Source organism: Megalops cyprinoides, chromosome 3 (genome assembly GCF_013368585.1).
Source record: "Megalops cyprinoides isolate fMegCyp1 chromosome 3, fMegCyp1.pri, whole genome shotgun sequence".
NCBI classification, from domain to species: domain Eukaryota; kingdom Metazoa; phylum Chordata; class Actinopteri; order Elopiformes; family Megalopidae; genus Megalops; species Megalops cyprinoides.
In genome coordinates this window covers 30,968,733-30,994,562 of record NC_050585.1, presented here as the reverse complement: position 1 = coordinate 30,994,562, position 25,830 = coordinate 30,968,733, and the positions used below count along the sequence as shown (strand labels likewise).

Here is a 25,830-nt window from a genome sequence, read left to right as displayed (position 1 = left end):
TTCTCTACAGCGTGGAGGCGGAATTCTCACCAGGCAGGGACACTGCCAAAGAGCTTTAGGGAATTCCACAAGTACTTACTGAAAAGCATTAATGCACTGCTGATGTTTGCTAGTTTGCAGTTAAAACAACATGCTCAGAAAGAACTGAACAAAAGCAGAACTGAAGCAAAAGTCTGGGACACTTTAAATGTCAAATGATCATCATTTCTATTTCCTCAAAACAATCCTTGAGCCAAAAACAAGAGAAATACTCAACACCTCCAGTGTTAAAAAGGGAAAGCTGCACTGACTCTAACAGCTCACTCCAAAGTAAATGGATTCATGCACCATAGTTTGAATGGTTACAGTAATCCATAAATAAATGCACACTACCACTTCAAGAATGAGACAGACACGTTTTTTCATTGAGGACTCTGTATGCACATGATGTGCTATGTTAAATAAAGCCTGAAAACTGTCAGCTGAAACCTTGCTAGTTCAAACAAACCTCCTATAGTACTGTTTCTAACTCATACTGAAGAACTTTCACAAGTGTTATACTGTTTCAATTTTTACAGGAATATATTGTTTAAGAATTAAAAAGTAATACTTTAGAGTAGTTAGGCTGAATGTCCGGCTGAGAATGAAAAGAAGAAAATATTGACTTTATCAGACGTGGTGACACAGAAAATGGAGGTTTATTCAATGTACATTTTTGAATTCTCATTCCTGACTCTTTGCACATTGTTCAAATAGCATCCTGTCCTATCTTATGTTGTATATCTTTTATTGGACTACACACATCTTAAGGGAACTATGTGACCCTTTGTGAACGTGGGGGAAAAGCAGTCAGCATGCTCCACCCATGGTGGTCATACAAATTGTAGCCAGCTCAATAAAGCCAAATATTGATTTCCCTATAATTCTTCTCAAAAACTGTTATGCCGCCCTGGAGGAATCATTTGGCATCAACTGCCCCTCTTGCAAACACGCTAAAGAAACTGAAACCTCAAAAGGCTGTGTCATGCAAAAGAGCAGCTTCACCTGCCACGAGTGAACTCTTTGTGACAATGTGGAACTACGTCTGCGAGGCAAGAACGATGCTGTTATTATTCTGCTTTAATCCACTCTTGGGTGTCTCTCTTTACCACAACAACAGACTATGTCACAGCCACTTCCAATATAAAGCCCCATACAGCAGTTCATTGCTGTTTATTTATGCATGAACACATATTACAGTACAATACCAGCCTCTGACATTTTTATACCTAAAGAGTGAATGCATGGTTGGATTTGTCGCTTGCTGTGCCAGCACAGAGGAAAGTAGTGTTTGATGTTGGGGACAGAGTAATAGACATTTCTATGAATATCAATATAGTGCATGATATTCTAAAGAGTGACAGCTGAAACACTGAGCTATAATGGCAAAAATAATAGCTGCTATCCAGTTCCATTTACTGTAATGGGGGAGCAAACTCAAGGGTAACTGGAATATACTACAGAGCAACGATAGCAAAAGTTCACAATCTAGTGTCAATGTCTGCAGTCTGCAAACTTTTTTCCTTCCCAAACCTGTCTCATTCCATGGTTACTATTTTTCAGTGACACCCTAAAGCCTGACACACTATAAACTGATGTAGTTCTACCTTAAACTATTACCTTAAACTACCTTAAACTGGACTATTTGTTTTTATAAATCATAATTAAAGAAACAAAATGCAAATGTATTCAGTAAATTTACCTGAAAATAAGGGGCATCCATACCTTAAAAAATAAAGTAAAAAAATAGCACTAAGCACAGTGACAAAACATTTCCTAGACATTACCTTGGGCACAAACCTCTCAAAAAATAGGCATGAATACAATCAGTTCACTCTGATCAAATTATACTACTCACCATTTTGACATTATTTAAAAATGTGCCATTAGTCCAACATAATGAATTCTCAACTCCTCATCTACAAAATTCTACATTTTCCCACACCCAAGCAACTACAATGTACAGACATCTTTTTTGATGTGTTTTGCCTTTGTAAAATATTCATGGCTTCAGACTCTAGGATAAAGATGACATGATCATTCTACAATGAACTTTGAATCTATGCTACTGAAACTAACAAGGTAATGCAATCAACAATTATTAGGTCTGCTCATTGTCATTGCAGTGAAGGCAGAACATAGGCATTTTGCAATGACCCCCTGAGAGGATAATTATCTTCTACATATTAACAGAAAGGACACCATTATTTAGACAACTGGTTTACCACTACACTATGTAACACAATAACAGATGTAAATATTGTAATTAGAAAATTAAAATATTCCATTGCAACCTTAGTGATGAGAGCAGCGTCTTACCTGTGATTCCTTTTTCTTACCAACAGCTCATGAAACACTGTTTTTCGGCTCAAAAGGCAGGGCTTTAATATATTCCAAACACCTCCTGTCTCAAAAGGAAGACTGAAGACTCTTTTCAGTCTTGCATCAATACCTCATGTCCTTCAAGTTCAATATCAAACTGAAGAACATATGTTTCATCTCATACATTTATTTGAATCAGATTTTATGAAAGCTCTTGCTCAACTTCTAAATATGTATCCCTTTATCATGTAAACTTAAGTGAGGCCTTAACGGCTGGATATTGAAAGGGATGAGATATTCAAATACTTCATTCATTCATCCTTTCAGTCATTCATCCATCTATTGGGTGTCTGATATTAACAATAAGCGTTCTGTAAGAAACTGTGAGATGTACAACTCTTCACTCAAAGGTTAAGGACAAAACATTTTACTATTGCATTGAATCTAGGACTAAGTGAACCTTATTATAACAGACAAGCCACTGTGACTATCAAACCCCTGCAGAGGGGCATTTAAAAATTACTGTGTCATGGCTGGCTTTATCAAAGACAACCGCAGCCTTTTTGGAACAAATACATTCTGCCAAAGATTTAACTTCACCTCTGAATTCTATTTGTTCACAATAACATCGCCCATCCAGCACAGCATGTATAGCATGTATAATGCGCTACGCTAAATCAAATGCACTGGGAAGCAAAACGGTATCATTAGAAACAATGAATTCATGGCCTCCTTGGACTGCCATAAATAAAAGCAGACACAGCTTCTCCTACCACATACGCCAGCACTATGTCTGGCTCATCGGCTCCAATGCCTCTGCAAACAAACAAGGTGTGATTCATTCACACTCGGTCTGACACGTGGCCTCCCCCGTGCCGCTGTCGATCTGCTCAATATATTTTACTACCTTTCACGCCCGCGTGGGAGAGAAGCTTGTAATCCCGCATTACCTGCGCTGGCAACAACCGGCAACCACATGCATGATCCAACAGTCCAGTTAATTCGTGGCTGCAATGGAAACGGATTTGTTTTTAAATTGCTTCACAGGGTACTAATCTCCTTTGCGATTTTTGGCACATCTGGCCGCGCGCGTTCCGTCGAGAGACCGCGCTCTCGAAGCGCCGCTGTCAGGCTTGGCGGAATCGCACGAATATCAGCCCGTCGTATCGTTTCCCGGTCCCGACAGCACTCTGCAAACATGCATGGGCGAGACAGACAGCTGGCTCCGGAGGGCGATAAGATCTCTGACAGCTTAATGCTGCCTTGTTAAGATAACAAAGAAATAGGAGCGTAATCCGCCTGCGATGCTTCCTTCTCTTACAGCACTCTGGTAGCATCATAATTGTCCTTTATAAACGGCGTTCATACAAGGCCTAACAAGTACACAGTCTTGATTGATACTGGTATTATTACCATGACAAGCATTTGTTTGGATTATCCTTTCCTCCTGAAAGACCCGGGAACAATTCAACACATGTTAAACTTTTTATGCTGTGAGGTGCATCCAGATGAGGTATCTTGATCTGCTGTGGTGTTCCAGTACTTCCTGTAAGATTGGAAATACTGTTCTACATCACCTAGCTGCCCCACACACAGCCTCCTAGACTGTGCACTATAGTGAAGGAGAGTGAGAAACAGTTCTCTAAATAAAACATTAAATGTTACGGGCTCATTATATACAACACCTATACTGAAAGCATAATGACATCCTTATAATAATGCTTTCGTCTCATCTGTATATGAACATAAATAAGGACAATGAGATAATCATGCTATTGGTTTATTGCTGGTCTACACTGCTATAGCAAAACTCTGGCTAATGTCAAAAACTCTTTCATTTTTGGCATAGGAGATAAACAATCTTGCTTATTCAAAGCTTCCCAGCATATTTTGTTCCCTCCAAAGAATGTGCAATTTCCTTTGGCTTACAGCACACCAATCACTAAAGGTCAATCAAAGAAAACTGATTTACCCTTCTAAAAAATCCCTCTCAACAGCTCCTGGGCTAGCTCTAATAAATCATCTTATTTGTCATTCACTGTTTTCAGCTGAGGCAGTGACCTTTGGAGTTGCAGTGTAAATTGTTCAGTAACATTAAGGGTAAGCTATGATCTCAGGAAAACTCAAACTCCATCCAGCCAATAGGGAAGCAGGTCAAGACTGCAGGGCTTAATGCTTCTGAACCAAAACTAATTGCTCCTGGATTTCAATTATTTTTTTCTATATGAACATTATCCAGTTAGAGCAATTCAATTATTTTCCTTTAATGGTGATTGCAGTTTTAGCTACATTCTACCCAATCAACATTTTATGTCATTTTGGCAGAGCAGTGAATGTACAAAGAGTGCCTGCTATTTATTCTGCCCCACAAAATGATAATAACAGGCTTTGTAAACTAACATCAACAGCTGTTTAACAGTTTGTCCCAATTTGTCTTATGGCGGTTTGAGATTTTGCATTTTGATTAATAAAAGCTTACACATATGCAGTCTGAGTAAGGTTTTGCTAAACGTTAAGAGAAACAGTGCTGATGATGCAGAAATATACATGCACATCTTTAAAAACATCAAAGTGAAGCGTCTGCAGCTATTGAAAATCATTTAGCAATTATTTCTAGAAAAATGGAGAACAATTTAAAATAGAAACAGTTTTTGGGTGAGTAAAACAGTCTTTCACTGATATTACAGAAAACCCAGCAGGTTGGCCATCCACTGCCAAATGAGTGAAAAGCAGTGGACAGGACAGTGAATGACTTAAGCCATGAAAACTAAATGTTCACATAGCCATAAAAAATGAATGTTCACAGAATGACTACTAGATGCAACAGAGGATGGACATAGACCTTTTTTGGTATAAATCACTTTATGCAACAACAAACATCCATTCTTGCTGTCTTTGAAAAGCATGCACATTCCAGACACAATATATTGCACTCTGTACATTTTATCAACTATATTTCTCATAATCCCCTCTGTTGAAAGGCTGTGGTGGGATTTAGCTTTAGATTTTGTTCATGGACTGTAGACTATACCTCATTCTGTGGAGCTGCTGCATATAACACTTCTGTACCTAAGGTTCCAGTGCAGCTACTGAAAAGGTAATATTTGTCCTTGAGCGGCTGGTAGTCATGAATAAGTGAAGCTACACAGGATTTATGCATCAAAAATACAGACAAGACAGAAAGACAGGATGTCCTCAGTCTGAACCAGAGCCAAACGTTAAATGCCTGGAGCATACCTTCTGCCCTTATTCGTCTGATTAAAAAGAAAAAAAAAATTTGCAAAGATGGAAACCTTTCAACAGGCACTCTGCTTAGGTCTGGTCTCTCGCTCAACACTCCGTTGTTGCCATGTTACTTTCTGCCCCATTGTTTAGATGGGTCTATCCCCCTGCCCAGTGGATAGACAGTAATAGCTGCCATGCTTGTGGTCCCCCCCTGTTTAATTCACGTTTTTGTTCAAGCGGTAATTATTGCATGTCTTATTAAGAACATAGTAATTAGCGCTGTTTTATTAACAGCGACAGTGGGAGCGTTAGCTAGAGGTCCCGCTGAAATACTGGGGCACAGCCCGTCACTCTTGAGCTCCAGTGGCTGGAGGATCATGTTTCCCAGCCTCCCTTTTGCCCTGGAGGCGTGAAGGGAGCAATACCAACCCTGCGACAGGCAGGAGCACCAGTACTGCCCACCAGTACCAAGCGGCTCTGACGAGGGCCTGCTGTTCCTGTGTAGATAAACTCCCATGCGCTGTCACACTCCATCATCCCAATGTTCTCCCTCCACGCGGCAGAATGCCGGATTTCAGTGGCTGTGCCGCCACTGTCGCTCTGCTGGTTTAAAAAGCAGCACTTGGGCAGCCAAGTGAACATTAGTGAGGTCGCAGCTTTACCGGGCCCGATGGGGTCCGCGTAGCTACAGGCGGACTTGTTAATTGGGCAGAGTTCCGAGGGGGCGACAGAGTGCCAAGCTTTCACCTTTCGCCCCCCCGTCCCCTGCCTCCTGCTGCCGTCCACGTGGGCAGTTTCATCATTTCGTGGCATTCGGCTTTTTTTGGCGGGCGACGAAATGAGCCTAGGGGCAGCGGGTTTGGCAGGCGTGTCCAGCGAACGGCGCAGTAAACACTGCGGGTCTGCCCCGGCGTCACAGCGAGGGGGGGCGGGACAGAGAGGGTGGAGAGGTGGACGGCGATGATATGCCAGCATGCCGCCTGGTCTTTTTTACGCGAGGCCACGGATAACGGCCATTCGCCAGGACTCCTCCGTGGTGCTCCATAATGCACACCTCTTAGCAGCAGTATGCTAGAGGGCAGGGGCGGAGATGCGGTATGTCTCTTACAGACTTCCACAGGGTCAGAACATCTCTGTCACTAAATTGCACGCAAACCACAAGGGACCAGAAAACCCCATCACAAATCGACACCCATTTTCCCACCATTTTCCCCACATCTCAAATATTAACTTCAAGTGCTATATTGACACTTAAATATAAATGTCCATACACTGTTGTACAACTCCACCTCAGAATTGCTATTTGTATTAGAACTATACTGTGGTAAAGTGCACAGACATACCTTGTATGCACATTACTGACTGCTGACCCATAGCCTCTTTGTTAGTGTTTTTGAAAACAACATGAGGTCTGTTGAGACTTCCTATTTCTGTATTCCCTTCCCCTTGTTCACTTAGTAGCTGTAAAAACCATGCCATGACAATTTTACATGTCTAATGTACATTACATGGCAGATACATTTCCCTGAGAGCTGTGAGGCTCTCCACATATCCAGACAAATAAAAAGGAATTATTCATATGGAAATTAATCCTCCACACCACATGTATGGGGGCAAAAAAAGGTTTCTGTGATAGTAGAGTAAATGAGTAATCAGCTTGGTTTGTTGTGCACAACTTAAAAGGCTAGCCTGCACATTAACTGCCGGCACATTCATTAAGTCTCGACAGACATATTTAATCATTTGCTTTGTTATTTTCACGAGTTTTTAATCATGCCTCAGAACATCATTGGCCAGGGTGCTAAGACACTCTTACCTGAAAACTTCAGAAGAGGAAAACACCCAGCCTGTCAATCAATTAGAAAAGACAAAATGTATACTTTTAAAAGATACTGCTCAAGAGGAGGAACAATTAACACAGATCCTTTGTTCTTATAATATGAATCCAATGAAGAAAATTAAAAGGAGAGATAAAAACAAAAGACAACCATGGTTTACTTCCAATATTCCTGCCCCCCTGTTCCCCTCAGGGTCACAGATAGACTATCCCGTTATACAGGTCCACGCTCTTGATGAAACATACAGCTTCTGTGCATGAACTGCTCTTTTCCCTATGCAGACCTCATTCTGCATCTTACTGCACTTTTTCTTACTGTGATATTGGACAGTACTTGATTAAAATCAGCTCTTGTTTCGCCTAAACTAGCACGTTTTGACTCCAACCAAACGTATATACATGTACATATATGGCTTCCCAGAACTTTGCCTCAATTGAAAGACAACTGCTGCATTTATTTACAATACAAAATTGTGATTTTTTTACACACAAATAAAATCAGAGAAATACAACAGACATTCTTTACAAGCACTGGGACTGCAAATAAAGGCAAAATAGTACTGCCTGCTCCCTATGTGTTTAAAAAAAAAATCAAAACAAGTCGCATGCAACCAAACAAAACATTTATCAATGGTGTTAAATAGACCCTTAAAATGAAGTACCAACAAATGTTGTGTTCTTTCACCTCAGAGAACATCTACATAAAATTAAGATGGCTGTCAGTGTGGCACAGGCTTTAGGTAAAAGAGGTTTTTAAACTGGGGTGGGGCACTAGGGCCCATGAGCAAAGTTCTTAACCTGCATTCCTTTGCTAAGCAGCTATACAACAGGGTTTTGTAAATGCAAGCTGTGTAAACTGGCTAGAATAAAGATGCATCCAAGGATATTAAATAAACACAAAAAAGACAACATATCAAGACACAAGTTTTATGCCTATGTCTAAGTCAGCTTTCCCTTTGTCAAATGAGGAGCTTAGCAGTTTAAATATAAGTGAGACGGTTTACCAAAACTGCCATTGGCAATAGCATTATTTTGAGAGGGAACAAACAAAAGGTATGCATTACCTTGTGATTCATTTTCTATCATTTCCATTTTCATACATGCATTTGTGCATTTTGTATTTGGACTGAATGAATGAGAGCATGTTCAGTAACTATAGTTGACCAATGAATCATCAACAAAGCCTTTCCTCAATTTTTGCTGTGAAAAAAGTCCACGCATAAATGTCAGCCTGAGGAGACCACAACAGGGTAACCACTTAAAAGAATGCGTACACAGTAATTTCAGGTGATCTAAAACATCACTGCAGAGCAGACATTACTGAAGACAGATACTGTAAGTTTCTTTGCAAAGATACTACCCACGTTTCACTCACTGTGAAAATGATTGTATGCTTTTATAAAAGTAAAGAGTCTTTTGATTATGCTTCATGACAGAGAAATTATCTTTTGCTAGAACCATGGTAACCATTTTGTTTGGTCTGTAGTGCTACTGGCAAAACCCAGACCCGGAACATGTGCTATCTGTAATAGAATTTGGTGTTTTATATCCTGCCAGCACATAAAACCAACAAGAGAGTCAATATAGCTAAGAGATATATTAACAAAATCCATCGTTTTCTGACCAGCAAAATAAAAGAAAAAAGTGATGGCTTTAAATGCCTCCTTATTTACAATCATCAACAATATTTTACCACCTTTCAAGGCTACTTCTTCAAAAACATGAAAATTAAGGTGTGACTTAGTTCAATGAATTTAAATTAAAGTGACGACACTGAAAAAATGAAAACCCATTAAACACTTTCAGTTGATACTGAAAGTATCAGTTAATACAGTTAAAACCGGTTGATGCTGACTTTTCCAGCAAAGGTATCCAGTGTTTTCATCATTTTTGGTTATGGTGCTAAATTACAACTGAAAATGATTGGCTGTCTGTGGGAATAAAGCTGGCCCCAGGCAAATGTCCTCAAACATATCCTTTCTGTTGATGCTGAATCCTATTCAGTCTGCATTTCCTTAAACATCCATACATAAGTCTTTCAGTATTACCATTTTTAACTTTTAGGAAAATCAAGCATGTCTGAATACGTTTTTTCCCCCCTTGTTGTACTGTTAAAACTCCTCCAGGTATGTTTCCTCAACATAGCAAATGCAAATTTCCACTGTGGCTGGAAGCATCACAAGCAGACAGCCACAAGGATTTAGATATGTTGACTGAAAGAGCAAGCACTTTGTCGAATCACAACAATAAAATACAATCAAGTATGAATTTTGAACCTTTCAATCATGTTCCTCTTTTAATAATAGAGAAAAATATGAAGAAAACACAAAATCATGACAGGAAAAAAATCCTGTCAACCAGAGGCAATGGACAGTAAGAATCTAAAGCTCTGAAAAAGCAAACACAGATTTAGAGCAAGGCCAGACCCCTGAATTGCCTCTGTGTTGACATTCGAGTAGTAAACATTCAGTGCAGGACTTCAAAATGACACTGCGAGTCCAACTGCTGTGTGAGGGAGGAGCGGAGGCTGGTAAGCAAGGAGAGGGAGGTGTGGGTGTACAATAAGGAGATCAAGGCAGCAGAGGAGAGAAGAGAGCAAGAGAAAGATGGGGGGCATGAAAGATGTGTGGCAAAAAAGAAAAAGTGAGGGACAGGGAGTGACAAAGCATAGAGAGAGAGAGAGAAAGCATCATCCAAAAAGAGAGAGTGAAGTGTAGAGGACCTGGTGAGCAGATGGCCCAGATCTAAGAGTCTAAATGGTTACATGTTAAGACCTCTGAACTCACTGTAGTGCAGATTTTTTTTTTTACAGTTTTTAAATGCCTTCAAAAGCGTTTAAGCACATGCTTTCGGTTCCATTTCCAAATTCCAAATTCCAAATTCCAAACCCGAAAACATTAATTGAATCTGTGTAGAATGCCTGAAACAGTGTTCTACACAGGTAGTGTAGCGATTGATGGTAAAGGGTAATAAATCTGGACGCAGTAACTCATTTACTGCAACCAATAAGCCTTTGGGATAAGTCAGAGGTCATTGTCATTATTCAACCCTGCCCCACCACTTCTAGCCACTTGATGGCGCCACCGCTCATTTCAAGAACAATAAAGGAGTTTTCATATCATTATGTGATGAAAGGATGAGCTCCAAAGGGAACTTTAGTAACTGCAGATTTTAAAAATTAAGAATATGGAGAAGAAAACAGGAATTTATTTTAACATATAAACTTAAATTTGTGTTGGTTGTTTGAGCGAAGAAACACAAAAATGTTTACTTGAATTTTCTTGTTTTGTATTAAGAGTCAGATTTATATGAATGCTGCAGTTTTTTTCTTTTAGCATATAGCTGATGAATGGGATGCAATTGTATTACTACTGTTAATATTATTAGTATTACTCTCCTCATTATGTTCATCATGATATCATCATTTTGCTTTGCCATAATTCCACAGCAGCCAAAAAAAGCTTGAACATAACGGAATATAAATATGAGGACCATCCTTTGAGATTGTTATCAATTAACATCGATAGCACAAAGAGATATAGACAACCTCGGCAATATATTGCATTAAGCTACCGCAAAATGTTATTTTTGAAAAGTGCAAACTAATGATTTTCCAGCTTGCTTTGTTACTTAGTTTCACAATAAGGACAAGACTCGGAGTTGTTACTGGCCATTCTAATAAATGAATCTACGATTAACGTAATGCCCTAAATGTAATGTAAACTTTGAACGAAATACTTCAATAAACCCGTTCATGACCACTTGCAGGTCAAGTGTATATCTTCGAGGAGTTGTAAAATAAAATAAAAGAACTGGCAGTTATTTTCATGCCATGCTTACTTTTTCAAAAAGCAAGGATCAAAATGCAGAGAAGTCCACGCATACAACGTAGCCAGTGCTGTTAATTGTATCTCACTTATACAAAATGATATGCAGTACCTGCCAGAAATAACTACATCAGTCAACATCTACAATGGTAACTTCTGAACCATTTAACACTCATTAAGTACGACATTTACACACACAACACAGTCCTCGAACTTAGTCCATCAACGCGCGGAAGCACTAGTTGTCTCTATAAAGTGGGCACCGAGCTCTTTCTAGTGTAGCGTGCAACAAACGGCCACATTCACAATGTAATAAAAGCGCACGAATGAAAGAATGCGAAATCATCCTTCCCTCACATCGCTTCCCCTCCACGCGTTGCAAACACAAACACGATTATTCCAGGATGTCATATACTAAATACGAGTGCATTGGTGTGCCCAGCTTAGTTCGGCACGGGGACGCAAAGCTTGCTGACCATAAAGGCATATAATATAACGAAAACTGAAATGTACTTCAACGTACCATTGTTGCTCCAATTCCCAGTCCCTAAAGAAGTCAAACTCGAATAGGTCCATGTTTGGTCCCCGTGGTCTGATTCAGTAAGGAACCGGTGCCCGCTGAAATGCACCAGCCTGCATACAGCAGTAATTTGTGTGCGTATCGGTTAAGTGTAACTAGCTAGCTTGTCTTACTGTACGTGTCCAGCCGGGCTGACACACAGTGAGGGAAAAAAAACGCTACAGCCCCGACTGCCTGCCTCACGCGTCTCAACAGCACAGTTAGAAGAAGGCGGAGCTTGAGAAATCCAGAAGCCGTGACATGGAGTCAACATATTAGGAACTGAGGGATCTGGCTTATCATATTTTCTTCAAAAATAAATAGAATCATTACTAAATAAAAATAAAAAGGAAAAAGGAAACTGAAATAACGATACAGATGAACTTCTCCCATTGTTATTCAAAGTCAGCTGTGTTGTGCCCGTGTGTCTCAGACAGGTGACAAGGGGTCAAAGAGACATGATCGTTCAAGAATCTGTTTATTAGTGGTATAAATATTTAATCATAAGGGTGAAAACATTGGTCAGCTACAGCTGAAACATGAAGACAAACATTTATAAAACACAAATACAATGCATTTTATATTCATATTCTGTAAACTTTGTCAAATGTGAAAAAAGCTATCAGTTTCTGATTTGTATGGGCAACAACACTGAAAAGAGACTTGTTTTAAAAGGTGAACGAAATTAATCCACACATTTTTGGTTTCTGCTCCTTTGTACTGCTGCAAGAATAAGATAATACATTGACATTACAAGCTAATAGTTATCAAGGGGAACACTATGTAGGTTTGGGGCTAATAAAAACAAAATCAGCCAATTTCACCAAATTTCCCCACATGTTCTTGTGGATAGGCAGATGGACAACCTGTGAGTCAAACAAGTGCTCTGCAAAGCTTTCCTCAGATGAGACACAGAGGTCACTACTGGAGACACAGAGGTCACCATTTACATAAAAACTAGCAACTTAATATGAATATACAGGCTCTGCTTAGCCTCCTGGAAGGAGGAATCCTCTTTCTGTGTGATTGCTACACTATTCATCCTACTTTTACTGGTGTGTTGCCACCTATATGGACACAGAGAGGCCTGGACTTAATCTACTTAATGAGGTGCATGCACTTTGTTTTTTTGCTCATATAATACAGTGGTCTTTGCTCATATAACAGCCAGCAGACAGCTGTCACAAGTGGGGTATGGTGGGGTGATAACATATTGACCAACAGGCTGTCAAATCCAGAGGCTTTGTTTAAATTTACAAAGCATCCGATGATAGCTTATTGATTTTAAATAAACACCTTTGTCCCCTGTCATTTTATCTATTTAGACTTCACAGATATTTTTTCTGTCAGTAATGCAATGACAATACCTCGCTTGTCCTCCAGTTGCACTGGCTTCAGTATTGATATTTCAACTGACAATACTGTGCATTAACAGTTTAATGATGATGTTTCCACACAGATAAAGGCCAGACAATTCTTTGTATCTACAGCAGTTATGGAATTTATAACAGGCCTATAAAAGACACCCAATGCAGATATGAATTTTATAATGTTTCCTCTACCTTTTTTTCCCACAAATCTTATCTGCAGTTACAACATTGAAAGTAATTAGCTCATGAAGTGTTTTGGGAAAGGTTATATATTTGTATTTAGGTCCTTTTTTAACTTTATTGACATTAACACACATTAACAGGCAATTAACATCACAAAGCAAAATCACCTTGAGATTGGGCTTCACTTGACATACATGCACTTATAGATTAAATAACACTGTACAGACACAGAAGACACACACATCCGCCTATACATATACCTACAAAAATTATACATCAGAACAATAAAGTACAAGATTCCTAACTAAGGTAGTCAATAACTGATGTCCATCTCCTTATAAAAATAGACAATTTTAGTTGTAGCTGGGCAGTCATGTGTTCCATCATGTAAACATGTTTGACTTTTTCAATTGTGGGAGGGTTAGGCTTCATCCAATTAATAGTAATTATTTTTCTTGCCACCATCAACAAAATATGCAGTATATAACACTGGTCCATGGTAAACAGGAGTTCAGGTGATACTTTTAATAAGAACAATAGCGGGTCCAGGGGAATGTTTGTTTCCAGAATTTTCTCAATTTCTTCTTTGACGTTTTTCTAAAATGTCTGGATTTTTCGGGCAGTCCCAAAGTACCTGAGTATGGTCACCGACCGCACCACAGTTTCTCCAGCATTTGTTGGTAGAATTGTTTTTAAAAACGCAGGCTGTCAGTGGGGTCCTAAAGAGCCTCATTTTAACCTTCCGATCAAATTCTTTCCATAGCTGGCTCCCAAGCCCCCTGTGACATCTAGAACATGCGTTTTCCCAGGCGTCATCGTCCAATATTGTATTCAGCTCCAGTTTCCATTGACCTTTGATATGTAGAGTGTTTTCTGATGTGTTTAGCATTAGCTTTTTGTAAATATGGGATATTTGTTTTTTTTGTTGATGCAGGGTGTTCAAACAGTTGTAAAAAAATGGGTTCTATATTGGTTGATTTAGGTCCTTTTATACTTAGTTTTGATGATGGGTATTACAGAACAATCATGAGGATATTAAAATGTTTAATTTAAGAATAAAAGATTCAAGACTTTCTGCAATTCCTAGAGAATTTAAGAGCCAGTTGCCTGAAGATAACCAGACATGAGGAGACATGTGCCTTCATACCTATTACACAATTTTTCTGGTCTCCATATGTGGCTTGGGATTCTGAAATGCTAACATTATTAAAATAGTATATCATATTCAGTGTGCACCCTTAAGATTCTCACTAATTTATAACATGCACTTCAAAGCTGGTATAAATCTTCTCTGGGAATTCCACAGAGGCCAGAACAGATAAATTCTAGGGGTAAAATTCCCTTCTTGGTAGCTCCATTTTCAGTGGTGTTCTGAAATGTTTCCAGTAGCCAGAAAGCAGCAGACGTCCTTCTTCAAGTAACTTTGTTTTCCCAACATCTCGGGTCAAAGTAACAAGGAGTTCTACTGAAATGAACAAATGGTATTACCCAAGATCCTCCCTGCAAATAAACAGAACAGTCATTCCCCGAGGCCAGCGTCTTGGGAGGGCACCGATTAAACAGATGCATAAACCCCTGTCTGTCACACTGATTGGACACATGGATCAGTTTTTTTTTTTTTGGGGGGGGGGGGGGGGGGGGGGGGGGGTTGAACTCATCAGAATACTGGCCTGACATTCAATCACAAATTGCTAACAGAAAATTTTGGCCCAACCTCCAATCACAAATTACAAACAGAGCATTTACCCCTGGGCATGGGCTGTGGACCTTCTGACAGGTGGGGAAAAAAACACCCTGACCTGGATGGTAATTCGTGATTGCCTTGTGGGTCACCCGTTTGATCTGACGCCAGCACAGGTCCCATCTGATTCGCCTTCGCTCCTCACAGGTGATGCTATCTTGGTCCGACAGTGGTCTGGTGTGATTTGGGCAGTTGTCTGTATTGGAGGCTATGAGCCTTCACAGCGGGATCTGCCTGAGTGCCACGGCACTTACAGCTCTTGGGGGCACAGTGAGCTTGACACTTAGCTGATGAAGCTTCTTCAAGCGTTTCGGTCCTCTGCTTAATTGCTAATTCATCAGCAATCCAGCTGATTTACCTTGGCACACGGTGCTAAAGTGGCCTCAGATAAGGAAAGCCTGCAAGTGCTTAATTAATTGAGTGATTAGAAAGCCGTGGAACGTTGCCCCAAAAAACAGCCTTAACATTTTAACTGGCAGGCAGGGGCAAAGGGGAGAGGCAAACAATTACACTCTTAGGAAACAGTGAGACTTGGCAATGCCCACGCGGCTCCGCCTTGTACAGGATTGAGTGGGGAGCCGTGGGAGCAATGTTGTCCCTCACGTGGTTTAACACTCTTGTGGGTAACACCACTGTCCGCATGGAATGATTAGAGAGCAGCGGATATGAAAATGCCAATCTTGACAGGGGAAGAGGGCAGTACCAGAGAATGTGTGCAAGGGAAACCCATTAGGGCAAATTCAACACTAAAAGCTTTGGGCCATGCAAGATCATTAACACAGCACTTAGATCACTGTAGGGCTGACCTCTTCCTGTACCTAGCATTACAGCTGGCACCTGCAAGTGAAAAATCCATCAATGCAGAGACCTGGGTCAGGGTGATTAAGTCTGTGAAAGAGCCAAGACTTGCTTGTGAGTGTTGATCTTTTGCTAGAATTGGCCACTTGGAGGTACTGTGAGAGTTGAGGTCAGTTCACAGACTAATCTCAATTATTAGTATTACTTTTTTGTTTACTACAAAGTTATGTTTTGAATAACAACAAAGGTTTTCAAATGGAACTTATTTTATATTATCAGAGTTTCAAGAACTGTCACTGAAACTTCATACGCAGCTCTCACCTATCCAGCAGTTACAGTACAGGTATGGGAATGACAATGTTGGGATGCTTGGGAATCCTGCGCTGTGTAAGTTACAAACACATTCTGATATTGCAGGAACACACTCCATTTGCCTGCCATTGTCCATTGTGTTAATGCACACTTGACCATGCAGAAAGGGTAATACCATGTTCACCAGAATGCACGATATAGCAATTTCTTTATGTGGGCCTAAAATTTAGGAACAATAAAATTCTATTTAGCAGTCCAAATGTGGATTACCATTTTTTCCTCTGTATCAATCTATAGCCAGAGAAGAGCTGTACTTTGCCTCTCACAGATACCTCCCTGAAATCCATCAGACAAAGAAAAACATTTGCTGATGATATGCTATGACTGCAAATTCAGAGCGAACCATAGAAAGCCAAACAAAGTAAACACTAATATTTATTAAAGTAAGGATTGTGTTCAAAGCCCTGAATCTAAAGTGATAATTCAGCATTAAAACTTAAGCTTGCACAGACAGACTAACATGTAAGGCATACCAGAGAGAGAGAGAGAGAGAGAGAGAGAGAGATATCATGGCTGCCAGAGAAGGAAAGGCTGGTTTTGTGCTCTATGAGACAGATGAGTGACTACAGAGGAATTCTTGCTCCTACACTACAAAAAGTATACACATCTAAGGGTGTACATTTATTTTGATAGATGCCAATTTTCCTCCCCTGATTCTTCAATTATTTGATTGAATTGGTCAAGTATTCATTAATTATCCACCCCCCCCCCAAATACCATGAAAACAACAAAGAAAAAATTCAATCTTATTGGAGCAGAGATATGGCAGTATATCATAGCCATGACAAGGGAATCTCATCGCCCTACATGATGTTTACCATTACCATTATTATTGTAGTTGCTCCATTACTGCCTGTATGTATTGTTTTCATAATTTGTACTGTCATGCCAATGAAACTGAATTAGAAATTTGAATTTCATTTTGAGAGGAAGAGAGAGCTCATAACTACACACACACATACATACACACAGATATGACATCTCCCTGTCCTTTGAACCAACCCTTGCAGCATCAATACAGATCTGAGCACTATTATGTCTATGTCAAATGGTAAGGATATGAAGGGAATCCCTGAGTGGCATCCAAGCAAACATGCCACCATCTAAATTTAAGGAGGCATTTCACATAAACTGGCTCAGGAAAACCGAACTTTGTAACTACGATCCATATGTGACATAATGAAAGCAAATGTCATTTTTATGCTATATAATATGTCCATTTGCATGTTGCACAGTAAATCCTTAAACTCCAAACTTTATGTAATCCACCTTTGCACAAGCCACAGCTTTCCAATACCTCCAAGCCTGTAAACAATCCCTTGCCACAATGACGTTAGTCCCGTAATTACTTGTGATTTAACACCGTAATTTGACTGAGGCTGGTTGTAATCAGCTGCGTGCCAGGTTGTGTGAGGCGTCGCACATTATTTGGGGATTCAGTTTGGTCAGTGGTGGGTGCAAGATTAAAGACCCTGGGGAGAGTGAGGAATGGGGCCCCCGATGTCCCCTCTGTCCTGTGTTGCGCGGGTCAGACCGGGGCTGTGTTCTGAGGGCCGGCCTTTGTGTGGGCCTCGTCTGGGTCGCGCGCCAGCGCTGTTGTGCGTCACCCTCCTCGCGGTCCCTAAGCACCCGTTTCACATTGTCGAACCATGAAACCATTGCCAAGGAAACGTCCGCGGACAAGAGCAAAGGACGGCTCTCATTCGGGTCGATCCGGTTCACCTTAAATGCCTTTAAGCCTCATTATGAAAGTGTCTTCGGAACCGGTACACTCGTCAGAGCCTGGAAAATAATTAACAGTGATCTTAATGAGGATGGTTGCCAAAGCAGACACAGGGAGAAGAGCGGTCAATGCAGAATATCACCCCTCCTCCATCAAACTAATGTAAGACCCAAGTGATCAGCTGGGACAGAAAAGGGGGTAGAGTCATACTACAGTGGAAACATTTTTAAACATTTTAAACAAAACACTTGCGAACAGCAGGTGTCAGAGTGCTTAGGAAAACACACTCAAAACTTCTTGATTGTTTTACCAAAATGAATTTGACCCAGGCACGCAAAATTTGTCTCCACACAGTGCAGATATGTAATGCTGTAAAATAATATGCTATACTTAATTGTTTTGTGTACCTCAACATTTTTGACCCACTTGTCCATCACTGAAAATAATCCACTGCAATAAACATACACCCTGGTTTTTGCAATTGGTTGAAATTGCCACTAGCAAAGTCATGTCTCAGAGATTGTAATACGTGAGCAGTGAAATACTTCATCAGGCAGACCTAATCAGAGCGAGTGAAGCTACAGGATTCTTCACCCCTTTTAATCTCATCAAAATGAATAAAAGATCCATTATGGTCTATGCTGATATAGGCTAAAGGGAGATTGCCACCTTATCAAAGCCACAGTAAATTCATCATTAATTATCTCAGGCGGTTGAGGCAAAACCTTCGCGCTATTTCATTGGGGACCATGGAGTGTTGCTTGCCTAACTAAAAGACCCTTTTAAAGTAAATGCTAAAAGCTCAGAGTACGGCAATTGCACTCCCTCCGGTCCGGCGCCACCAACAACCTGTGACCACACAAGGATCAAAGGCTTAGCTGAGGGGAAAGGACAGGCTTTTGATCAGGATTGCTGACTTGTTATGTGCACGGAGTCACTGCGCTGTGGCAAATGCAGTGTCCCTGCACACCCCTGATTCATTTGTGCAGCTGGGCTGCAGGGCCCATGTAAACCGTGGAAACAGATCCTCATTATTGCAGTCCTTTGCTGGAAGATGGGAATCAGCAGCAATGCAAATTATCATTGAAACAAAGGGGAATTTGTATTTACTCTCTTTCAAGTCATATATGTTACAACTTATGTTACAAACTTTCGCATGAAAGAGCAGATATGTGTTTCAACCTCAGAGTCATTGATGGAAGAGTCTAACCAGGTCTCAGAGGAGGATTGAAAAGGTGGCACCCCAACCTTAGATTTGCTAACTAACTAAATGGATCTGAGTGAATCTTATAGCTTTTGGTTAAGATGAACTCCTGGTCGCTCCATTGCTCAGCAATCAAAACCTCCAGGTTTGCAACCTTCAACAGGCGCATCCCCATCCACTGGACCCCCTCTCTTCTCTAAGTCTTGCTCCCTTGTGGTTCTGCAGCAGCAGCAGAGCTAGGCTCATGAAGTAATGCTTGATCATTGTTCCAAGCTGATATAGCCCTGTGCCTGTTGATTTGGATGCAAGTTGATGCTTTCAGCCTCTCGATAGCAGCTCATACATTTCTTTAATATCATGAGAAAGGAATATTAATGAGTCAGTGCATACAAGTAAGCAGTGACACCAGGAACTGACACAAAAGCAATGCTATTTCAGGTCACAGTTGGCTTCCATGCAAACTTAATGGTTTTGAAATTCAAGTCTTCTCTATTGCCAGTAACAATACAGCTGTCCGGCATTATGAGTGAATGTGATGTCACAGTAATTTTGGTTAGAGCAAAACTGTCCTGTGTGGTGTGACCTAAAAGTCTGGATGAGATTGACCTTATTCATTTCAAACATTTCATCCAAGTATCAATAACTGTAGATTGAAATTATGATATAGTAATACAAGAAATATCCTCTTTATCAGCAAGAGTGATATTCCTGAACAGAATGCAATCATGTATTTTTCACATTTTCAAATTTATGTTTGTTACATACCACTAGTCCATGGTTTAAATAAAATTACAATAGCCAATAACTTTTCCTATGCCTGTAGAATCAGAAAGCCTGACATCAAAATTTGTCATCGATCAAACAGATAATTTTGACTCTTGCTTGTGTTCATCATGTGGCCTCTGCACGAGGTGTCATTATTCTTCTGCATTACAATATTCATGAGAAAACCAAGCCAGTCAAAGTCAACCAAGTAAAAGCAACCAAGTCAAAAGTTGCAGTCACTGTGCTACGAGATAATAGCTGAGATTATTCTGTTATGTATTTTACACAAATGCACGCTCTGTCTATAGGGAGTCACACACCATGCTGAAATGAATGTCTGCCTGCATGCAAGGGGGAGTAAACGCCTGCAGCTGTAATTGTGCTCGGGGATAATTGGCGATGGCTTCAGCCGCGGGGCACTGCCGCATCGTCTGCAGTTCAGCCACCCTACCTGCTGAGTGACAGATGTTAATTGGCCTCCTTCGTCAGTCCTGCCTAATCATCTCTCACTGGACTCCCCCGGGAAGCCAAATTTCCCAGTAGACAACCAGTGGCGTTCCTATCAGGAGAGTGTCCCGAGACAGTGTCAGCTGCCTGGAGACAGGAAGCCACTGCAACAGGACTTATTCCCCACAAAATGTCAGCCTTCCGACGGTGTCAAAGGTCTCGGTTGTGAATTGCGAAATTCCACAGCTTGCAGAACAGGAGATTAGACTGACAAACAAGCTAAATAAATAATACAAATGCCAGCTTTCTCATCTTTCCATCTTTGTCTGTCAGTTGGCGGCTTTCTAATTTTATCGCTGCCAAAAGGCATGCCAACGCTTCTGACTCCTGATTGGACAGGAGAGCAATGAGACATCTCTAGGATTGAGAAGGAACCTATCACTGTAAATTTTGCCGTGGTCTCTGTGAAATAAAATTAAAGGTATACCATTATTTTCTCAAGCAGGAGGTAAGTGGCTGAACTGATGGCCCATTCTGGGACAGTAACACAAACCATGACCTACCTTCTAGTGTCTACTATAAGCTTCAATAACAGTGAAATAGTCGGTGAAGCAGTCATTGCTTTGCCAGCTATTATGGCTTATGGTCAAAATCCAGAAGATATTGAATCAGTCAATCAGTTTTATTTCATATAGGGCCCATCAGAAAGTGTGGGAAAAAGACAACAGGGAGAAAGCTGCGTATTGAACTTCTGGTTAATTTAAATATCTTCTTCCCGTCTGAATAGTGCCATTGCATTAAATCTACAATTCAAAATACAGAGGATTAAAAAAAGGATGTGCAGAGTATGGAATATTAGAATAATTATTTAGTGTCTACGAATCACTCCCATCTCCAAACGAACAAATCAGTGTGGGATACTGAATGTTGCATTTCCTATGTTGAAACATCAACTGCAATGCGTTCATGAATACACGTCTAGATTCAAAGTTGCCTTGGCACTGACAGATATTTATGCTGTGTATATGCAAGGACATCCCAGAGTGTCACGTCTGGATGTTTCGCTTTGTGTTTGTGTGCGTTTCATTGTCGGCATCCTCTGTTCTGTGCGGAGCAGAGAAAGTTCTCCAGCAGAAATAATGACCACAGAGACGGGGGCCTTTGAACGACAGAATCAAAGAATTCCTGCCATCAAGATCCGGGAGAATTGATAATGATAGTGTTTTCTGCAGGAGGGTGGCATTAGTCGGTGGCTGTGAAAGTCTATATATTTTTTTTTTAAATTCCTGTTCCTAATTCGTGTGGCGTGAACACGCTGCTGAGTGCCCTGGGGGCTGGCTGCATGAAATGGTGCTGAGCGACACCTCGTTAAATGCACTCCCTGCCTTATCTGTGGATGAACTCAGAGACAATGCTGCTTGTCAGAGCAACAGCACCCCCTCAATCAGGAGATCTAACAGGAGGATGCTGGAAAGAAGGGGGGGAATAGGCACGCTCAGCTTGTGGAAGTAGCCAGCCTTACATTGACCATCTATCTCATGAAAACATTGCAGATATTTTCATTCAACCTGTTATGCACACAAGCAATGCTGCATATGTTGTGCACCAAACTGTAAACAACAATTGGAGAGAACCACACTTTTGGTTTACCAGACTGGTCTGAATGATGTACCAAATGCAGTTACCTTTTTAATTTTGGTTTATAAAGCATAGATCTGTTTTACAGAACTAAGTCTAACTAAGGTGGATTTCAGAGCAGAACTGTCTTTGGTTGGAAATATAATCAAATTTTGATATATGGCTGCCTGACTCTTGGAACAGTATGAATAAATCCGTGAATACTGAAAAATGAATGCTGCTAAACTATAGCACCACATTAAATGCCAGACCTGTGATTTGTTCTGTGTAAACACTCCCACTTCTCACATTTCCCTCTTTGTGAAATTTGGATTCTTATATTAAGATTTGCTTTTGCAAGTTTTTCTTTTTTTCCAAAAATGGAACCTGAAAATAGGATATGTTGTTGCTAACCTTTAAAAGATGAGAACAAGCAATTCCAGTAACCCTGAAATAGAGTACCTCCTCAATAAGACAAGTTAAAAAAAAGGAGAAGGAGCGATATTTCACTTCAGCTGTATCAAGTTGAGAAGGGGATTTTTTTTTGTTGTCTCTTTGAATGTGTTTATGTCTATTGATCTATTTTTCTTAGCGGACGCCCTTATCCATTGCTGACATTTGACATTTAACAAATTTATATGGCTGGATATTTATTGAAGTTAATCAGGGTGGTATCATGCTCAAAAATACATAGAACTGGAATCTGCAGCCCACTGGTAATAAGCACATTCACCAATCCCACCCCCTTGGATGTCAGATAAAATCACATCTTTGGCTGTATATGAACTCTGGTCTTTCTCTCTGTTGAAACTAAGAAGCCTTGCGAGCAGTTTCCACAGAGCTTGCATAAACCTATTATGCTTTTCAGAGGAAGTTTGAAACAAAGTTGTATTTTAAGTTGAAAAAACAAATACTTAAACTTGGTACTTGTATGTTTGTGGGCTAGTGCCAAGGAAAAGATGGTAAAAAGGCATTATAGAACTGGAAGAACCTGTCAGTCAGATGTGCAGTGAAGTCATACTTGATATACTTTCAAAGGGTCTGCTTTTCAGAGAAGGCAGTAAAAATGCTTATTGCACCATACACTTCAGAGGAGCTCTGTCACACCTGTGAGAGTGTTGCTGTAAGAAGACGTCAACATCCTTCTTTTTTTCTGTCCTCCCATCCCACATTCATTATAATGAAAAATAGATGGGATCTCCTTTGCATTCTGACTTCTTCCCTTCGAAATTTTTGTAACCCATAGTTTGATCTTATTTTTCAACACATGCAAAGAAGAAACAAAGACATTACAAGCTGTAAGCATAACTTTCTCACATATGGACAGTGTTTGTCCTTGCCTTCGATCATCTCCAAAAGACTCAGTTTTCTAGGCTCCTTCTTTTTCTGTGAATGTGGATCTGTTCAAGTTTATTTGCCTGAACTCAAGACTTTGAGACTAATTTTGTAAAACCAGTTGGTTTGCCTTGTATAACTATGCAGTAACAACATATTGGTTTTGAGTTTTATGAGAGCAACAGTTTTTCATGTTAGCATTTGCTGTTGTGGCTCTATGTATATTTCACACTTCACACAGTGCTATCACAGATTTGTAAAATATGGACCAGACTGTCAGCTTGAACGTTCTGTTAATGTCATTGTTGAAGCTAAAAGTGAATATGAATATCCTTTGAAATCTCTTGTTTCTAACCAGAGCCTCCTAGACAGAGGACAGAAGCAATGCTGAAACTGAGTGTCTGTTTATTATAGTAGATCTGCTCTGGTTTGTACTAATAATGTCCTAGTCATCCTGGATAAGAGAGTCTGACAAATGACAATCACAACAGCAATAACAACAGCAAAAAGAATATCTTTAGGATGAGGATGCAGTTTGTAGGCTATGCAACCACCAGATAGACCAAGAGTTACTGTGTTGGTCTATAGTTGTGGGTTACAAAACAGAAAACTGCACTGTCTGCTCTATGGTACTGATCTATTGAGTATGCATCTGAGTGCCCTCGGTTATATGGACTTGTTAGCCTTGTGGAATTCTCTGTGCACCTTTTCTCCATGCATGTTCTCACCATCTATTTCTATGTTGGTTTTGGATCACATTCCTCTGGAAAAGTTGACAAAACTGAAGCTAGATTGGGGTTTAGGTTTTCTCATCTCTCTCTCTCTCTCTCTCTCTCTCTCTCTCTCTCTCTCCTCTGTCTGTCTGTCTGCCATCTTGAGGGACACATCTTATATGTGGATGATTAGTTCTCTCTGCCTCCTCTTGTGCGGTCGACTCTGATTAAACATATAAACAAAGCAAAAAGTGGGTCCTATTTCTTGTGGCGGGGAGTTCTGTGGCGTGAGCGATGATTATTACAGTTAAGTGATGCATAAAGGAGCGGCACTGTAATGAAGGCGGATGACACAGAGAGGAAGTAAGACTACACCCACTCTCTGATTGCAGTCGCAGTCTCCACTTTCCTTGGAAGGGACTCGCCCTTCATTGACATCGCAAACCACTGTCAGGACAGATGGCAGGAGACAGCTTGACCCTGAATATTATGTTCTACTGGTAAGGCTCTCACAGAATGTCCAACAAGACTGAAAATTGTTTGGATTCCTGAGGCAAACTGGCACATTATACTAAATATCTTTATTTAGGAGCAGTCCATATAAAAAGCTGTCCATCACTCAGTTCTGAACCTTTAAGTCTGTTGACTCATTGCAACACTGTGTATGTGTATGTGTGTGTGTGTGTGTGTGTGTGTGTGTGTGTGTACGTGTGTTAGTTTGCTTCTGCTTTCTATCTGTTAGTCTCAGCAGACAATAGCTCAGTCATTAAGCACAGTATTGTGTGCACTGAGCAATGTTGAGTTCCACCTCCTCTGAGGGTGGGCAGCCACATCATTTAGTTCTGATGGAGGAGTGCCCCCTGCTGGACCCTGCCAGACAATGCTTTCTTTGCATCTCCTGTGTGGGGTAAAAAAAATTGCTCTTCATACTAGATCTCATGTTGCTGCTGTTGGCTTGAATGGAGAAGAGAGCACTTCTACCTGAAGAATGTGGAGGATGACTAGTGATTCACAGCTTGGCAACAGTAAAAAAGGACCATGGGTTACATAAGACAGCCCCTATCTTGAGAATTTATTTACTCTTTAAGTCACAGGAGAGCAGGAGATTATAGTCTTATCCTAACATGTGTATAGCCTGGAGGAGGGTACAACAGCAGTACCATGCTAACCAAGTGAAATGGATGCAGGTCTATGACACTCAACAAATCAGATGCAATTAGCTTGAGTGCACGTATCATGTTGCGTGATCACTGCTTGTAAATACAGATGGATTGCAACACTCCTCCCTGGTGAGAACAAGTCAGAGTCATCATCAGCCTATTCATGTTGCTCATGCTATGGTGTTATTGTGTAGAACCACGGAATGAGAACATGATCATTACAGCCAATAAGGGTAAGCTGAGTGCAAAATAAACCCAGGGGAAGTGTTTGTTTGGACTTAAAATGCATTTGTAAACATGACTTGTGAAGCCCACCGAATCAGTGTGTACTTGGCATATCCACTTAAGCACTTCCCCAGGGATCATTTGCAAACACTTATTTCTTTCCAGAAGGTTCAAATTAATTTCAAGATCCAAATACATACACATCTTAATTGATACTTGCAGGGCAAACTACCTGACTGCTTTTCAGAGAATAGCCCTAGTGCCATCCGTTCTGCTGTTCGTCATCTCCTTTGCTCGAAGGTAATCATTATTTTTCATTGCATTGAATTGATTCTTTACCTGCTTTTCTGAATAGCTCATGGATTATATGACACTGTGTCTTCTTCACT

General features: G+C 40.5%; 1 protein-coding gene across 1 annotated transcript in view; it reads right to left on the bottom strand.

Annotated features, from left to right (window-relative positions):
• The window catches only part of LOC118775435 (AF4/FMR2 family member 2-like), a 164,620-nt gene extending 152,651 nt beyond the window's left edge, over positions 1–11,969 (bottom strand). Inside the window, exon 1 of the mRNA XM_036525349.1 lies at positions 11,753–11,969. Coding sequence (XP_036381242.1) covers positions 11,753–11,805 — 53 coding nt within the window. The 5' untranslated portion in view covers positions 11,806–11,969. The remainder of the gene's footprint in view (positions 1–11,752) is intronic.
• Positions 11,970–25,830: the final 13,861 nt, after the last annotated feature.